Below are 18,489 nucleotides of genomic sequence, written 5' to 3'. Positions count from 1 at the left end.
TTCCATCTTTCTTCCTGTATCCTTCTGACCATAGTACATCCAGCTGTCATAAATGTAAGTATGGTCTTGGTTAATGTACTATTTCAAAAATAGAGTATAGCCTGGGTGTCATATTCTCTTAATGTGCATGTCCTTGCTACTTCAGCCTGGCAACTAGACGTATTTATATGTCGTGCTTTTGCTCCAACAGTACCCACGTTCCATCTCCTCGTTGGTTCTACCCACGTGTGTGATTGAAAGACAAACTGTTTTTGCCGGTTGTCGTGGTAATAGTATTACAGTTGAGATGCGATCATCATATAAATTCAACAATGAAAAGGCCTGGAAGGAGGAGAGATGACCAGAAACGATTCCGTTTTATGTATGGATTAATCGTCGGAGTAGAGGACCTTGTGCAGTTCAGGTAAAATTATAACTCACTGTTTATATCCCAGGACAAATTAGCTAGCAACAGCAAGCTAGCTAAATAGGACAAATTAGCTAGCAACGGCAAGCTAGCTAAATAGGACAAATTAGCTAGCAAGTGCAAGCTAACTAGCTAAATTGCCATACATGTTTAATGCTTTTCGACCTGTCCCCAAATTAATATAATTGGTTCAGAATTTGTTTTGATATTTTATCCTGCGTGTTGTGATCGCGTTTGTTGTAGGGGGACAAAATAAATGTTTATTTATTTTATTTATTTTACCTTTATTTAACCAGGTAGGCAAGTTGAGAACAAGTTCTCATTTACAATTGCGACCTGGCCAAGATAAAGCAAAGCAGTTCGACAGATAAAACGACACAGAGTTACACATGGAGTAAAAACAAACATACAGTCAATAATGCAGTATAAACAAGTCTATATACAATGTGAGCAAATGAGGTGAGAAGGGAGGTAAAGGCAAAAAAGGCCATGATGGCAAAGTAAGTACAATATAGCAAGTAAAATACTGGAATGGTAGTTTTGCAATGGAAGAATGTGCAAAGTAGAAATAAAAAATAATGGGGTGCAAAGCAGCAAAATAAATAAATAAATAAAAATTTAATACAGTTGGGAAAGAGGTAGTTGTTTGGGCTAAATTATAGGTGGGCTATGTACAGGTGCAGTAATCTGTGAGCTGCTCTGACAGTTGGTGCTTAAAGCTAGTGAGGGAGATAAGTGTTTCCAGTTTCAGAGATTTTTGTAGTTCGTTCCAGTCATTGGCAGCAGAGAACTGGAAGGAGAGGCGGCCAAAGAAAGAATTGGTTTTGGGGGTGACTAGAGAGATATACCTGCTGGAGCGTGTGCTACAGGTGGGAGATGCTATGGTGACCAGCGAGCTGAGATAAGGGGGGACTTTACCTAGCAGGGTCTTGTAGATGACATGGAGCCAGTGGGTTTGGCGACGAGTATGAAGCGAGGGCCAGCCAACGAGAGCGTACAGGTCGCAATGGTGGGTAGTATATGGGGCTTTGGTGATAAAACGGATTGCACTGTGATAGACTGCATCCAATTTGTTGAGTAGGGTATTGGAGGCTATTTTGTAAATGACATCGCCAAAGTCGAGGATTGGTAGGATGGTCAGTTTTACAAGGGTATGTTTGGCAGCATGAGTGAAGGATGCTTTGTTGCGAAATAGGAAGCCAATTCTAGATTTAACTTTGGATTGGAGATGTTTGATATGGGTCTGGAAGGAGAGTTTACAGTCTAACCAGACACCTAAGTATTTGTAGTTGTCCACGTATTCTAAGTCAGAGCCGTCCAGAGTAGTGATGTTGGACAGGCGGGTAGGTGCAGGTAGCGATCGGTTGAAGAGCATGCATTTAGTTTTACTTGTATTTAAGAGCAATTGGAGGCCACGGAAGGAGAGTTGTATGGCATTGAAGCTTGCCTGGAGGGTTGTTAACACAGTGTCCAAAGAAGGGCCGGAAGTATACAGAATGGTGTCGTCTGCGTAGAGGTGGATCAGGGACTCACCAGCAGCAAGAGCGACCTCATTGATGTATACAGAGAAGAGAGTCGGTCCAAGAATTGAACCCTGTGGCACCCCCATAGAGACTGCCAGAGGTCCGGACAGCAGACCCTCCGATTTGACACACTGAACTCTATCAGAGAAGTAGTTGGTGAACCAGGCGAGGCAATCATTTGAGAAACCAAGGCTGTCGAGTCTGCCGATGAGGATATGGTGATTGACAGAGTCGAAAGCCTTGGCCAGATCAATGAATACGGCTGCACAGTAATGTTTCTTATCGATGGCGGTTAAGATATCGTTTAGGACCTTGAGCGTGGCTGAGGTGCACCCATGACCAGCTCTGAAACCGGATTGCATAGCAGAGAAGGTATGGTGAGATTCGAAATGGTCGGTAATCTGTTTGTTGACTTGGCTTTCGAAGACCTTAGAAAGGCACGGTAGGATAGATATAGGTCTGTAGCAGTTTGGGTCAAGAGTGTCCCCCCCTTTGAAGAGGGGGATGACCGCAGCTGCTTTCCAATCTTTGGGAATCTCAGACGACACGAAAGAGAGGTTGAACAGGCTAGTAATAGGGGTGGCAACAATTTCGGCAGATAATTTTAGAAAGAAAGGGTCCAGATTGTCTAGCCCGGCTGATTTGTAGGGGTCCAGATTTTGCAGCTCTTTCAGAACATCAGCTGAATGGATTTGGGAGAAGGAGAAATGGGGAAGGCTTGGGCGAGTTGCTGTTGGGGGTGCAGTGCTGTTGTCCGGGGTAGGAGTAGCCAGGTGGAAAGCATGGCCAGCCGTAGAAAAATGCTTATTGAAATTCTCAATTATGGTGGATTTATCAGTGGTGACAGTGTTTCCTATCTTCAGTGCAGTGGGCAGCTGGGAGGAGGTGTTCTTATTCTCCATGGACTTTACAGTGTCCCAGAACTTTTTTGAGTTAGTGTTGCAGGAAGCAAATTTCTGCTTGAAAAAGCTAGCCTTGGCTTTTCTAACTGCCTGTGTATAATGATTTCTAGCTTCCCTGAACAGCTGCATATCACGGGGGCTGTTCGATGCTAATGCAGAACGCCATAGGATGTTTTTGTGTTGGTTAAGGGCAGTCAGGTCTGGGGAGAATCAAGGGCTATATCTGTTCCTGGTTCTAAATTTCTTAAATGGGGCATGTTTATTTAAGATGGTTAGGAAGGCATTTAAAAAAAATATCCAGGCATCCTCTACTGACGGGATGAGATCAATATCCTTCCAGGATACCCCGGCCAGGTCGATTAGAAAGGCCTGCTCGCAGAAGTGTTTCAGGGAGCGTTTTACAGTGATGAGTGGAGGTCGTTTGACCGCTGACCCATTACGGATGCAGGCAATGAGGCAGTGATCGCTGAGATCTTGGTTGAAGACAGCAGAGGTGTATTTAGAGGGGAAGTTGGTTAGGATGATATCTATGAGGGTGCCCGTGTTTAAGGTTTTGGGGAGGTACCTGGTAGGTTCATTGATTATTTGTGTGAGATTGAGGGCATCAAGTTTAGATTGTAGGATGGCTGGGGTGTTAAGCATGTTCCAGTTTAGGTCGCCTAGCAGCACGAACTCTGAAGATAGATGGGGGGCAATCAGTTCACATATGGTGTCCAGAGCACAGCTGGGGGCAGAGGGTGGTCTATAGCAGGCGGCAACGGTGAGAGACTTGTTTTTAGAGAGGTGGATTTTTAAAAGTAGAAGTTCAAATTGTTTGGGTACAGACCTGGATAGTAGGACAGAACTCTGCAGGCTATCTTGTATGCACGATGGCGCACGGGCGCAGCCGTTTTGCATGCAGTGAAAAGAATACAAGCAGAAACAAATCCCTCATATGTTGAGGTTATTTTTTAGATGTTTTACATTACTATCAAGAGTGAACTATTTTATTGTATTTATTTTCTAAATGGTGTTAGTGCTGTGACGTCATCAACGGGAGCCATGCTTTTCCTCCTCAGTTTGCTCAGAGCGTGCTGAGGGGAGCTATGTGTTATGTGTGCTCTGGTCTTTTGAATTGCCATGTTCACAAATGCACAAGAAAAGACAAGCAAAGGTTATATCGTCACTGATTAGTGTTGCATTACTGTTTATAGGAATATATATTCATGTGAATGGGGATAATGTTCGAGTGCAAATTTGCAAGGCTACCGTTTACCTTGTTGCGGGAGAGGGTATCTTTCAGGTACAGACATCGTGAGTTTGATGATGATTTTCTCATGGGCGCTGTCTTTTATCAGGCAAATATACTTGTATGGGAGTCTAGACGGCAGCATTAACTTTTGCCTTGTATTTGTATCCATTCCATGCAGTCATTCAAAGACAGACAACCAGCATAATTGTGTCCAGAACCTTGTCTTCCACCTACAACTTACCAGAACACAACGCAGAAAGGTACCGGTACAGAGCTGGTTACACAGTGTTGGAAAAAGTACCCAAATGTCATACTTGAGTAAAAGTAAACATACCTTAATAGAAAATGACTCAAGTGAAAGTGAAAGTCACCCAGTCAAATACTACTTGAGTGAAATTCTAAAAGTATTTGGTTTTAAATATACTTAAGTATCACAAGTAAAAGTATAAATAGTTTCAAATTCCTTATTAAGCAAATCAGATTATATTAAGCAAACCAGATTATATTAAGCAAACCAGATTATATTAAGCAAACCAGATTATATTAAGCAAACCAGATTATATTAAGCAAATCAGATTATATTAAGCAAACCAGATTATATTAAGCAAACCAGATTATATTAAGCAAACCAGATTATATTAAGCAAACCAGATTATATTAAGCAAACCAGATTATATTAAGCAAACCAGATTATATTAAGCAAACCAGATTATATTAAGCAAACCAGATTATATTAAGCAAACCAGATTATATTAAGCAAACCAGACATTCATTTGTTTCTTTAGGAATGTAGTGAAGTAAAAATTAAGTTGACAAAAACATACCCCCAAAAAACGACTGAAGTGAAAATACTTCAAAGTACTACTTAAGTACTTTACACCACTGTATCGGCAGGGTAGCTTAGTGGTTAGAGCGTTGGACTAGTAACCGAAAGGTTGCAAGTTCGAATCTCCGAGCTGACAAGGTACAAATCTGTCGTTCTGCCCCTGAACAGGCAGTTAACCCAATGTTCCTAGGCCGTGTACTATGTAGATTTGTTCTTAACTGACTTGCCTAGTTATAATAAAATTTAAATAAAAAAAATATCTACATAGTCATGGGCTACTGCAATGGAGGGGCACTGGATGACGGTTAAGGATAGAAAGACGGGACTATTTCCCAGAGTGGATGATAATGGAGTGAGTTGTACAGGTTACCATGGCACCCAGCTAGAAATGTCCACCAGAACATTAAGACCTCCAATGTGCTTCTAGCTAAGAGAGGCATGGTTAAAGGTGGGGGGACTTTTGGATATCCAAGATAATGAGAAGAGGACATTCAGCAACACGTGGAGGACAATGGAATTACATAAAAAGTGTATTTATTGCTAAAAGTACAACCAGCACGTTTCGGCTTTTGGCCTTTATCATGTTTTTTTTTAAAGCCAAAACGCGCTGGTTCTACTTTTAGTAATAAAGATGCTGTAAAAAATGTAATTCCATTGACTTCCAAGTGTTGCTGATTCTTCAGTTTCCTCCTCAATTCATGCACCTTGGTTGGAGATCGAGACAAAAACAGTGATCCCCCTTCCCTTTGCACATCTCAATGAGGACAAACATCCACACAGACACAAATAAATTGCACATAATAATAATGATCAACATTTTATACAGCAGGGAGGGAACAACATTTTGTCCTGCCCTCTACTGGCCACAGAGGAAATTAGCTTTTCAACTGTTGGAGGTTGTGCATCATAGGAAGTGTACGCAATCAATGGATTGCACTACATTGTGGTTAAAACTCGGTCTGTGACCATTTTGGTTTGAAAATCCCCTAAGATGTCCTTCACACTTCATAGGCTTTATTTAGCTCAGGTGTGACCCCACCACTGGAGTTGCTAAACATTTAGCATCACTCATTCCTCCTATGCACATGCACGCACATATAGGTGAGAGGTCACCAGTAAAGTCTGAAACATCTCTAATGGCACCCTATTCCCTATATAGTACACTACTTCTGACCAGGAGCCATAGCGCTCTGGTCTAAACTAGTGCACTGTATATGGAATAGGGTGTCATTTGGGAGGTATCCTCTGTCTCGGCATGCTCATCATGGGAAGGGGGAAAACAGGTGGGTGTATGGGGGAGGGGACGGTGTTTCCCGGTAACATTTTGATCACCCAAGTATTTGGAATAATGATATATCTAATGATGGATTGATCTATGAAGTGAACAAAGTGAACTCCTTCTATTGGTTGGGAATTTGACACACTGGGATGTGGTATTATCCATCCACGTCTCATGGCTCTATCTTCTCTATCAGTGGATATATCTCATGGTGAGGTCTGTGTGATCGACATAATTATGTGATGGGTTCAAGAAATATGGGTTGTAAGCGGAAATCTGTTGCAGGACTCATATCATCACACAATCTGACATCTTTCACGTTTCTTACAGATACACACACGTAGGTACACACACACACACACACACACACACACACACACACACACACACACACACACACACACACTAGCATGCAAGCAAAGATGTTTGGTGGAAAAGTTCTGTAGTAGAGACGAGATGGACAGGATGAGACATACTCACAACTCTCTTGTCTGAGTCATGAGAACTAAGGATGGCTTCCAATCATCACACGATCTAACATCAGAAATACCCCCCCCCCTTCCACCTGCCCCACGTTCTGTACCTCCCCACTCATCTCTCTGCCCTCACACTGATGGTGTGGAGACATGGGTAACTGTTTGTTGACTGGAACTTATGGCACCTTTCAGATTCCAACGACTTTCATCACCAAGTCATCAGACGTAATAGGAATAATGATACGTTTAGACATCTGGCTTTAAACTCAACATCATCTCAGCACCCAGAAGATCCAAATCAGCTACTTAAATTTGATGTTAAACATTCAATGATGAATGAATTCAATGACGTCAGCCATTGTCACAGAAATCATGTGGTGAACATACCAACATATTGGGGCATACTCCATTCAGATAAATTGTATTGTAATGAATCGATTTTCTTTTTATGACCCTTAGCTAGAGAATGGCCTTTTGTTTTGAGGGAGGGTGAGAGTTCTCTCTAGGGGTGAGGCAAACCCTGTACAAACTACAACACTACATAGTGGATTTAGAAAATAATTTGATAAAGTGTGACTGGAATTGATATATAAATGCCTGAATTTGTTAAACATTTCTGTGAGTCTCTTAGTCAATAGGTTAAAGTAATGTATAGCAACCCCAGGTGTAAAATAGTAAATAATGGCTACTTCTCAGGGAGTTTTGAACTGTCAAGAAGAATTAAACGAGAGTGTCCGTTGTTATTATATCTATTCGTTATGGCCATTGAAATGGCTATATCTATTACAATCAGATCAAATAAGAGCTTTAGGTGATTATAAATCCAAGGCTTAAAAACAAAGGTGTCCATGTATGCCGATGATTCAAGTTTTACATTAACTAAAACCCAATTATGATAAATGTACCATATTATGTATTGGATCTTTAAAAGACAACTTTTACGTTAACCTGCAGTTGACCTATAACACAACATCGGCTGATGGTGATGTAGATATACTTGGTGTTCATATCACAATATATGTAAATGAGCTCTCCTCCATGAATTTCAATAGAAAATGTGTCAAAATTGACAAGCTCCTGCAACCATGGAGAGGTAAATACCTGTCTATTTAGGTCAAAAATGACACTGACAAACTTGTTAGTCATATCTCAGTTTACTCTCTTACTTATGGTGCTGCTTACTCCTGATGGCTTGTTTTTCAAATCATTTTCTATCTGTGACGCTAAACCAGACAAGATAAAGCTTGCCTATCTATATATTGAATTTGAACTGGGAGATGATTAAATATTCAATCATTCAATCTCTCACTAAAAGCTTCAGTTTACAAAAGTTTTACTTAAACCCAAAATGGTTCTCAAGTAGGTTATTGGGGACGGCAGGTGTTGGGCCAGTAACTGAGGGATCAAATCCCTGAGCTGACAAAACAGTCCAGATCTGTTGTTCTGCCCCTGAACAAGGCAGTTAACCCACTGTTCCCTGGTAGGCCCTCATTGTAAATAAGAATAGGTTCTTAACTGATTTGCCTAGTTAAATAAAGGTTAAATAAAAATTAAGAAAAGCTCATCCCTTGATTAAAAATAGCCGCTTCTCAATTAAAAATGCAACCTTGTTCAAAGTATCTCTTTTTAAAACAGGAAATACAGAGCTGGTTACAACTTCAATGTCATCCCCTGGAAAAGATAAAGCAAATATTACAACACAAATTATGGTTGAACTCAAATTTACTGGTTGATAAAAGACCTGTATTTTTGGAAAGAAAAGTTTTATTTTATTTCATATATATTATTGTACATTGGAACGGTAGAGTTATGTCTTTCATGGAGTTGTGGGGAAGGTCTGCTCAATCCAAGATTACAACCAATTGATTACAGCACTACACTAGAATATTTTTGGAAGCAAGTGGCAGTGGGAGGAAGTAGAATACTGCTCTTTCTGCCCAATATTAAGGATAAAAAATCCTGGAGGAATAAAAATAGGATAAGTATGAATGAAAGTGAAAGTGTGTGTGTGTGTGTGGGGGGTCTTGGATGGTTGAGCTTTGGGAGATCGCTAGTTCGGGTCCCCCGAGTCAACTGGGTGAAGGACCTGTCGATGTGCCCTTGAGCGGTGCACTTGACCTGATGAGAGCATCTGATGAATGACTAAACTGTCATGTAAATGTTGCCAGGCTTCAATGCAGGTGGATTACATGTTTTAAAATTCTATTAAAACATCTATTAAAAAACACTACCAAGGATGGGGAAGCCCTCTTACCCCCGATGTCATACCCATATTGTCTGTATGACCTTTAATATCTTTCTATCGCTGTGGTTTACCCACAGGACCTTTATTTTCCTCTCAAGGTGACCATGTAAATCTATGTAGACTTTCACTGGTAACCACAGTGATTCAGACCTGTCTGGGCCTCTCCACCCTAGTCTCTTATCTGCAGTCAGAGGAACTTGTTATTTTACCCAGAGAAAAGATAGTCACCACAGCTAGCCTAATCACAGTGACTGACAGCTCTATGGGCCTTTCTACTCTGCTGTGTTATCTCCTACTTCACTGATGATGATATCTGTGGATTGACAATACAGTGCCTTGTGAAAGTATTCGGCCCCCTTGAACTTTGCGACCTTTTGCCACATTTCAGGCTTCAAACATAAAGATATAAAACTGTATTTTTTTGTGAAGAATCAACAACAAGTGGGACACAATCATGAAGTGGAACGACATTTATTGGATATTTCAAACTTTTTTAACAAAACAAAAACTGAAAAATTGGGCGTGCAAAATTATTCAGCCCCTTTACTTTCAGTGCAGCAAACTCTCTCCAGAAGTTCAGTGAGGATCTCTGAATGATCCAATGTTGACCTAAATGACTAATGATGATAAATACAATCCACCTGTGTGTAATCAAGTCTCCGTATAAATGCACCTGCACTGTGATAGTCTCAGAGGTCCGTTAAAAGCGCAGAGAGCATCATGAAGAACAGGGAACACACCAGGCAGGTCCGAGGCTCTGTTGTGAAGAAGTTTAAAGCCGGATTTGGATACAAAAAGATTTCCCAAGCTTTAAACATCCCAAGGAGCACTGTGCAAGCGATAATATTGAAATGGAAGGAGTATCAGACCACTGCAAATCTACCAAGACCTGGCCGTCCCTCTAAACATTCAGCTCATACAAGGAGAAGACTGATCAGAGATGCAGCCAAGAGGCCCATGATCACTCTGGATGAACTGCAGAGATCTACAGCTGAGGTGGGAGACTCTGTCCATAGGACAACAATCAGTCGTATATTGCACAAATCTGGCCTTTATGGAAGAGTGGCAAGAAGAAAGCCATTTCTTAAAGATATCCATAAAAAGTGGTGGCAGCATCATGGTTTGGGCCTGCTTTTCTTCAGCAGGGACAGGGAAGATGGTTAAAATTGATGGGAAGATGGATGGAGCCAAATACAGGACCATTCTGGAAGAAAACCTGATGGAGTCTGCAAAAGACCTGAGACTGGGACGGAGATTTGTCTTCCAACAAGACAATGATCCAAAACATAAAGCAAAATCTACAATGGAATGGTTCAAAAATAAACATATCCAGGTGTTAGAATGGCCAAGTCAAAGTCCAGACCTGAATCCAATCGAGAATCTGTGGAAAGAACTGAAAACTGCTGTTCACAAATGCTCTCCATCCAACCTCACTGAGCTCAAGCTGTTTTGCAAGGAGGAATGGGAAAGAAATTCAGTCTCTCGATGTGCAAAACTGATAGAGACATACCCCAAGCGACTTACAGCTGTAATCGCAGCAAAAGGTGGCGCTACAAAGTATTAACTTAAGGGGGCTGAATAATTTTGCATGCCCAATTTTTCAGTTTTTGATTTGTTAAAAAAGTTTGAAATATCCAATAAATATCGTTCCACTTCATGATTGTGTCCCACTTGTTGATTCTTCACAAAAAAATACAGTTTTATATCTTTGTTTGAAGCCTGAAATGTGGCAAAAGGTCGCAAAGTTCAAGGGGGCCGAATACTTTCGCAAGGCACTGTACCAATGAAACTATGATGTCACCTTAAGCCAATGCCAGACATCCTCAATTGAGGAGAGCGGCTGTGCTATTTCTGCTGTGCTGTGAGAATGAACATGGTGGCACAGTCATGCATCAGAAATTGCACCCTATTCCCTATATAGTGCACTACATTTGACCAACACCCATTTGGGACGCAACCAACATCTCTGGCTTAGAGCCAGGCTATATAGTTACTGTAGGCCTACTTCATGCCTCCATAGAAGGCAGACCTGGGTTTAAATAGTATTAGTATAATTTAATATATTTTATCTGTGCTTGATTGATCTTGCCTGGCTCAATGGACTGATAGAGGAGCCCCAATACTGCAACGCTTCCCTAAACCCCGCCCATCTGGCGTTCCAGGCAGGCCAGGGCAAACGCTCCTTACTATTTTAGTTATTTAGAATAATATTTGAAACCACTACACGGACATATTAGTGAATTAATGTAATCATTCTAGACTTGGTTATGGGGCCTGGGCATGCATGAGTGATAAGCAATTATATAGCAACTCTGAGGGCAAATGAAATTGGCGTAAACACATCACAACAGAAACACATGAACACAGAACGACTGGTTGGTAACAGCTAGAGATGGAAGGCTGGGAGCGGGGAGAATTTAATCATCATTTGTAATGGAAAAAAGAATGAATAAAACATGTAATTTATTAGAGCATACTAATGGACACATACAGTACATGCATATGATTTAAAGTACAGGAAATGTAGATGTAGTATCAACTTCAGTGTGTACTCTTCATATGAGATACAGTCAGACTCATGGAGGAGATGTGTGAGTGGATCTAGTGCAAATGAAAACATCTCTTAAGTTCTGACAGGAAACCTGATTTAAACAGCAGACATAACCATCTCATAGCTTGCTCCCCAAATGGCACCCTATTCCCTATATGGGCCCTGGTAGAAGTAGTGCCCCGTAAAAGGAATAGGGTACCATTGCCATGTGTCATGAACCATGCAATGATCAAAGATTATATAGGCGGCAGCTGCTCGGATTCCTTTATCATTCAAATTATGCAATTGGAATTAGGTTACGGTTAGGGTTCGTTTTTCAAATCTAGGCCCAACAGAAAATTCAACGAAGAAAGTAAATCTAACCCACGAGAGCTGTCACCATCTCCACATAGCATCAGAAGTGTGGCTGAGATGGTAGTCTCTGATAAGGTGTCATGGAGAGAGACCTCAGAAACTCTACTTCACATAGTGTATGATTAGTACGTTTCTCCTCGCACACTAGAGACGACTGAGAAACCCCACAGTTCTTCACTGGAAGGTGAATTTTACACAGCTTGGGTGCATCCCAAATGGCACCCTATTCCCTATATCCCTATATTGTGCACTAGTTTTGACCAGGGACCATAGGGTGCCATTTCAGACACAGTCCCAGTGTGCAACTTGCTGATGGTGGTTGGAGGATGCCTAGAGTCATTTCATGGTAGATTTGTCTATTTGGCAGATGTGCAATATGGTTTCAAGCATGGTCAGAGTGCTTCAAGCAGGCTTGAGAGGCACAGCAAAAGTCTGTCTGTGCAACCAGATAAATATAGTATCATCTTATCTTGGGGAGGCAGGTAACCTAGTGGTTAGAGCGTTGGGCCAGTAACCGAAAGGTTGCTGGATCGAATCCCAGAGCTGACAAGGTAAAAATCTGTCCTGCCCCTGAACAAGGCTGTTCCTAGACCAGTTAACCCACTGTTCCTAGGCCAGTTAACCCACTGTTCCTAGGCCAGTTAACCCACTGTTCCTAGACCAGTTAACCCACTGTTCCTAGACCAGTTAACCCACTGTTCCTAGACCAGTTAACCCACTGTTCCTAGACCAGTTAACCCACTGTTCCTAGACCAGTTAACCCACTGTTCCTAGACCAGTTAACCCACTGTTCCTAGACCAGTTAACCCACTGTTCCTAGACCAGTTAACCCACTGTTCCTAGACCAGTTAACCCACTGTTCCTAGACCAGTTAACCCACTGTTCCTAGACCAGTTAACCCACTGTTCCTAGACCAGTTAACCCACTGTTCCTAGACCAGTTAACCCACTGTTCCTAGACCAGTTAACCCACTGTTCCTAGGCCAGTTAACCCACTGTTCCTAGGCCAGTTAACCCACTGTTCCTAGACCAGTTAACCCACTGTTCCTAGGCCAGTTAACCCACTGTTCCTAGGCCAGTTAACCCACTGTTCCTAGACCAGTTAACCCACTGTTCCTAGGCCAGTTAACCCACTGTTCCTAGACCAGTTAACCCACTGTTCCTAGGCCAGTTAACCCACTGTTCCTAGGCCAGTTAACCCACTGTTCCTAGACCAGTTAACCCACTGTTCCTAGGCCAGTTAACCCACTGTTCCTAGGCCAGTTAACCCACTGTTCCTAGACCAGTTAACCCACTGTTCCTAGGCCAGTTAACCCACTGTTCCTAGACCAGTTAACCCACTGTTCCTAGACCAGTTAACCCACTGTTCCTAGGCCAGTTAACCCACTGTTCCTAGACCAGTTAACCCACTGTTCCTAGACCATCATTGTAAAAAAGAAGCTCACCGACAAGGTTCAATACATTTAAAAATATATATATATATTAAAATCTCATTGAGGACCAACACTTCCTTTTGTAGCCTCAAGGTGCATCTCTGGGTCATCTTCAAAACTCTTGTACAACCTATATTTACTTTTTTGCTCTTTTGCACACCAGTATTTCTACTTCCACATCATCATATCTACCACTCCAGTGTTAATTTGCTAAATTGTAATTCCTTTGCTACTATGGCCTATTTATTGCCTTACCTCCTTACTCCATTTGCACACACTGTATAGACTTTTTCTATTGTGTTATTGACTGTACATGTGTTTATGTGTAACTCTGTGTTGTTGTTTGTGTCACACTGCTTTGCTTTATCTTGAACAGGTCACAGTTGGAAATGTGAACTTGTTCTCAACTGGCCTAACTGGTTAAATAAAGGTGAAATACATTTTTTAATTTTTTAATAATACATTTATCAGAGCCTATATTTGATGAAAGCACAGTCCATAGCTTTGCTAGTGCAAGATGGGATCACCATGTGCACCGGCACTCTAAAAAGACATCTGCTGGTCTAGAATGGTCTAGAATGAGAGAGCAGCAGTTCTTAACATCTTTAATAGGTTGTATTTTAACAAGTCAAAATGTTGTTAACATACATGGTCCTGGACACAACAACATGAAACTATCTATCATATTCCTAGCCTAGAGTTTAGAGCATTGGACAAGTAACCGAAAGGTTGCAAGATCGAATCCCCAAGCTGACAAGGTAACCCACCATTCCTAGGCAGTCATTGAAAATAAGAATGTGTTCTTAACTGACTTGCCTAGTTTAATAAATTTCAAATAAATAAATATATGAACGAATATCACCCCTGACCTGTGATGATGATGAGGATGATAGTGTGTTTTCCTAGATCTCTCCGAATCAGAGCCTGGTGTCTGGGCTGTTTCAGTGACATCACGGTTTCTGTACGTCCTCTCACAACAACTTCCTGTTTGATTGCCATAAAAAGCATTAATGTTGCTGATCTCTGCCATTCTCACTTCACACATTCTAAAGGGACTGAGAGAAACAGAGAGAACGAGAGTAATAGACAGAGAACCAGAGATCACAGTATGAAAATAATGAAGTCAGCGGTTGTTGTCATTGTGTTTCTCAACATGCTGCATCGCTGTCTGAGCAACAACTTACGCACAGAGATCCTGAATGACTTGAGTAACCTCACTCCGGACAACTTCACTTATGTAAGTATGCATTAATAGGCTTAGTAATGTTCTTATCACTGGTAGTTAGTTGTGCCACATAGTATCCTATTTTCTATATACTTTTGACCAAAGCAGTGCACTATATGGGTAAAAGACACACATTTGGAGTTGAGCTCAAAGTTAAGCTCACCGACAGTAGTTATCCATGTAAAGAGTTGGGTAGTGAGTTCTATACGGTTGTGTCTTTGGCTATGCTGGATTAAGTGATATGACATGCTATTCTATAAAATCCTTTCTCTGTAATTAATATTACCTGATTAAGCTAATCATGTAAATGTAATTAACTAGAAAGTCGGGGCACCATGAAAGAGTGTTTATAGAGCTGTTATCTTCCGAATAAACTCTTAAACACCTAGTAATATTTTACATCAATAGCAGTCAATATTTATCGTCACCTTAATTTAGTCTCATCTGAAAGTTTTAAATTCTTGGTTATCTTCACGAACCCTGGCTAACAAGTTGAATCAGCAATATAAAATTGGGTTTAATTATTTATTTACTAAATACCTAACTAATCACACAGAATTACCTATACACAGAATGAATCATACATTGATTACTAATTATGTCCTACAAGAAAACGTCCCTGGTGGACGGAACCTGAATGACGGCTGGTCATAAAGAGGGCTTGAATGAAAGCACGGTAGGACTGAAGAACAAAGAGAGAAGCTATACTATCGTAAATACAGATCTAATGCATTCTAAATAACTGCCCATTTGGAAAAGGAAAATGCAATAAATATTTACTCTGAGCTGCGCTTAGAGGTTGGTCGTAGATGCTGGCCGTGTTGCCCAACAGAGATCTTCCTTGTCCCTTTAAGAGTGTCTCTGTTGGTAAATTGGATACTTAGCAGTGTTGTGTTGTTTGTTAGAAGATAACCTTTGTCCGTCATTTCCTTGCCCACGTATACAGCGACCGCTGCTAACTCAACGGCTAGGAGGTATCGCTTATGTAGTGAATCAGAGTTCAAAGTCCATACCATTTGCAACCAAAGCTCATGCTGAGGTTGGCTTAGTTCTGTAGTTATTATCTGAATCCTTCTGACATCGGATTCGTAAAGGGCTTTTATAGTGGAGAGAGAGAAGAGTGTATTTCATAGTTTATAACCCATGTCTCTTCACAGGGGCGGGCCACTGAGTGAAAACCCAATTCTCTCATTTGGCAGCTAAAATTCAATTTAATCTTTTCACAAATAGTTTCATATTTAACCATTTAAATTGCACAACAATTCCATGTGAATCTGATAACTATAATGTGTAGACTTTCCACAATACAGTTTGTCATCCTATCATTAATAAGAATGTCTCAGATGACAACCGAACTGACATCATATTCATTAAGTACCAATATGGATTACCGAAATATGGTTCCTTTCCCCCCAGCTTTTGAAGTTCCCCGACTCTCTATGTTTAACAAAGGCTTTTCAAGAATCCTTCAGTAGAGTCAAGAGAGGAAAGGGAGAAAGATATTTATGGGGGGGGTCATAAACCTTACCCACAGGCCAACGTCATGACAATACTATGTGCATCATTGTGGCTAGTCACAAACCGCACGGCATTGGTTCAACGAGAGATGTTATCGAAAGTCAATAAATACACAGAGACCGTGAGATGATTGGTGGAGTCGTAATATACTGCTATTCTGAATGTAGCCTGTGTCTATCTTATACTGTTTTTCTTCCATCATACAGCCAAAGCAGTACCGAGTACCAGCATCACAAATGCAGGCGAAAGCAGTAAGTCATCTATCCTTCATCAACACGCACACACACCCACGTCTGCGGTGTATGCATAACTTCCAACTATTGTCTGAACTGCGGTCTGATTAAGTCTCCTCATGTGTTACTTGCAGTGTGAGTGCCAGGGGATGTTTGCCACTGGGCTGAAGCATGTGGTCAACAAGGTGAAGGCCCGGACCGAGGAACACAAACCCCTTCTGAACAGACTACAAAAGAACATTCAGGCTCTGCCTCAGAAATCTACCCCTAAGGTGAGTTTCTGAACACTGTTTTACACATAGCTTAGTGAAGTGTTTTGGACAGGTCAGTCCCTATGGGTCCTGGTCAAAAGTAGTGCACTATATAGGGAATAGGGTGCCATTTGCCTCTGTATAATACACACTCTCTGTATGCATCCTAAATGGCACCCTATTCCCTATATAGTGCACTGCTTTTGACCAGTGCCAATAGGAATAAGGTGCCATTTGGGACTCTTGTTACTGTTTGGCAGACTTTAGCATTCAGTTCAGGTCCAGCTACGGCACAGTTCTGCTCACTCTACTTGTGCAGGTAGAAGTTGGTTCAGGGCTCCGAATGCTGCGTACTAATGGCTCAATTATTTCTATTTTTAAGGAGGCCAGTATCTGCCCCATGAAGAGCAAGTCGCTGCTAACCCGTCCACCGAATACTATTGTTCTAATGGCTTACAGATATTTCCTCAAGAACCTGAACGAAAAGGAATGTTAGAGAGATACTACCGTAGAGATAATTCGATTATCTCTATATATTATAGAATGATCTCGTCTGGTAATATGGCCCATAAATACACTGCATCTCTCTTTGTGTAATATGGCCCATAAATACGCTGCATCTCTCTTTGTGTAATATGACCCATACATACGCTGCATCCCTCTTTGTGACAGAAGTAATGATTCATTTATAGACCATTCTCAGGTTTAGGTTGTTCATGTATTTTTTGTTGTACTACTTATTGATTGGATCACTCTGTTTTTATTGAAATGTATTAAAAAATGGAGTTATTTTTTAAATGTATTTAAACAAACCATATTTATTTGTTAAATTATTACTTTTGAATTATGTCTTAAAGATAACAGTCAGTGTTCTTACCATGGCTGTTTGTAGTCAGACTAAAAATGTTTGCTTGATATACGGTACTATGTACTTCTATCATGAAAAGCATAATTGTTCTCAAATAAGATAATTTTATATTGAAATGCAGAATGTTTCACATGAATGTACAAATTTCAAACGTATTGATTATGTATTTATTCTATGCTGGTTGAATGTGAATGAATCCTACATTTTATACTGTAAAGAACTTACATCAGTGATGTGGGATCAACTGTATTTTTCTTATAGAAAATAAATCGATATTTTTCAAAACTTTGCCTCATGAGTAATATCAAACTAAAGATATCTGTACGGAGGACAGGAGTTTGATCCTTCAAACACGACTGAGGTGTCCAGGGTTCATTTGTCCCTATCTGGAGAGATATCAGATAGATACATGTTCCTGCAGGTTGCCCAGTCTACAGGAACAGGTAGCATGTCATTTCAGCCAGTGGCGCCTGGCCTTATAGACTTCTACCCACATCCAAAAGATGGAGAGATCTTATCTCCTATGTTTAGTCTCACTATCTGAAGAGGGCGAGGATTCACAGTTCGCACAAATGCACACACACATTTGCGGTAAGATATCCCAAACACAACTTTTTGTGAATTGTGTTGTTGTCATGCTTTGAATAATTCCACCAAAGATCTAGAATATTTTAAGTCTGTAGAGGAGTACAGGAAGACCAACATGGGGGTTGCGTCCAAATAGAACATGTTCCCTATTTAGTGGACTATATTTGACAAGGGCCCATAGGGAAGATGATACCATTTGGCATGCGTATGTGGTAGGGGTTCAGAGCAGGTTTATCATGTCTGCTTTTACATTCCTCTGTCAGTTTGTTTGACAGTCTTTAAACTTCTGTTGTGTGTGTGTTGTGTTTAAATGTTGTGTGTGTGTATGTGTTGTATGTCTCACTCGGATTTACTTATTCTCTGTACTGTATCTATCACTCCAGTGTTTAATTGCTATATTGTAATTATTTCTCCACTATTACCTATTTATTGCCTTACCTCCCTTATCCTACCTCATTTGCACACACTGTATATGGACTCTATTTTGTAATTATTGACTGCATGTTTATTTATTCCATGTGTAACCCTGTGTTACAGGCTTGTTTTCGAGTTGCTGTGCGTTTTGTTGCTAACCTGTTTTG

General features: G+C 40.8%; 1 protein-coding gene across 3 annotated transcripts; it reads left to right on the top strand.

Moving 5' to 3' along the window:
* Positions 1-5: 5 nt before the first annotated feature.
* LOC109878595 (uncharacterized) lies at positions 6-17,605 on the top strand. Of its 3 annotated transcripts, XM_031798679.1 has the most exons (6): positions 6-54; positions 191-403; positions 14,278-14,462; positions 16,175-16,219; positions 16,336-16,473; positions 16,835-17,605. In XM_031798679.1, the coding sequence occupies exons 3-6, from the start codon at positions 14,334-14,336 to the stop codon at positions 16,946-16,948; spliced, it is 426 nt and encodes a 141-aa protein (XP_031654539.1). In that variant the 5' UTR covers positions 6-54; positions 191-403; positions 14,278-14,333; the 3' UTR covers positions 16,949-17,605. The 3 variants fall into 3 exon arrangements, with proteins under 3 accessions (XP_031654539.1, XP_031654540.1, XP_020326392.1); XM_031798680.1 differs by lacking the exon at positions 6-54 and having other exon boundaries at positions 162-403; XM_020470803.2 differs by lacking the exons at positions 6-54; positions 191-403 and having other exon boundaries at positions 13,134-14,462.
* The last annotated feature ends 884 nt before the right edge of the window (positions 17,606-18,489 follow it).

The sequence above is a fragment of the Oncorhynchus kisutch genome, linkage group LG19 (genome assembly GCF_002021735.2).
Source record: "Oncorhynchus kisutch isolate 150728-3 linkage group LG19, Okis_V2, whole genome shotgun sequence".
In the NCBI taxonomy this organism is placed as follows: domain Eukaryota; kingdom Metazoa; phylum Chordata; class Actinopteri; order Salmoniformes; family Salmonidae; genus Oncorhynchus; species Oncorhynchus kisutch.
Note: the sequence above shows the minus strand (reverse complement) of the source record. Positions and strands in the feature narration are given on the sequence as shown.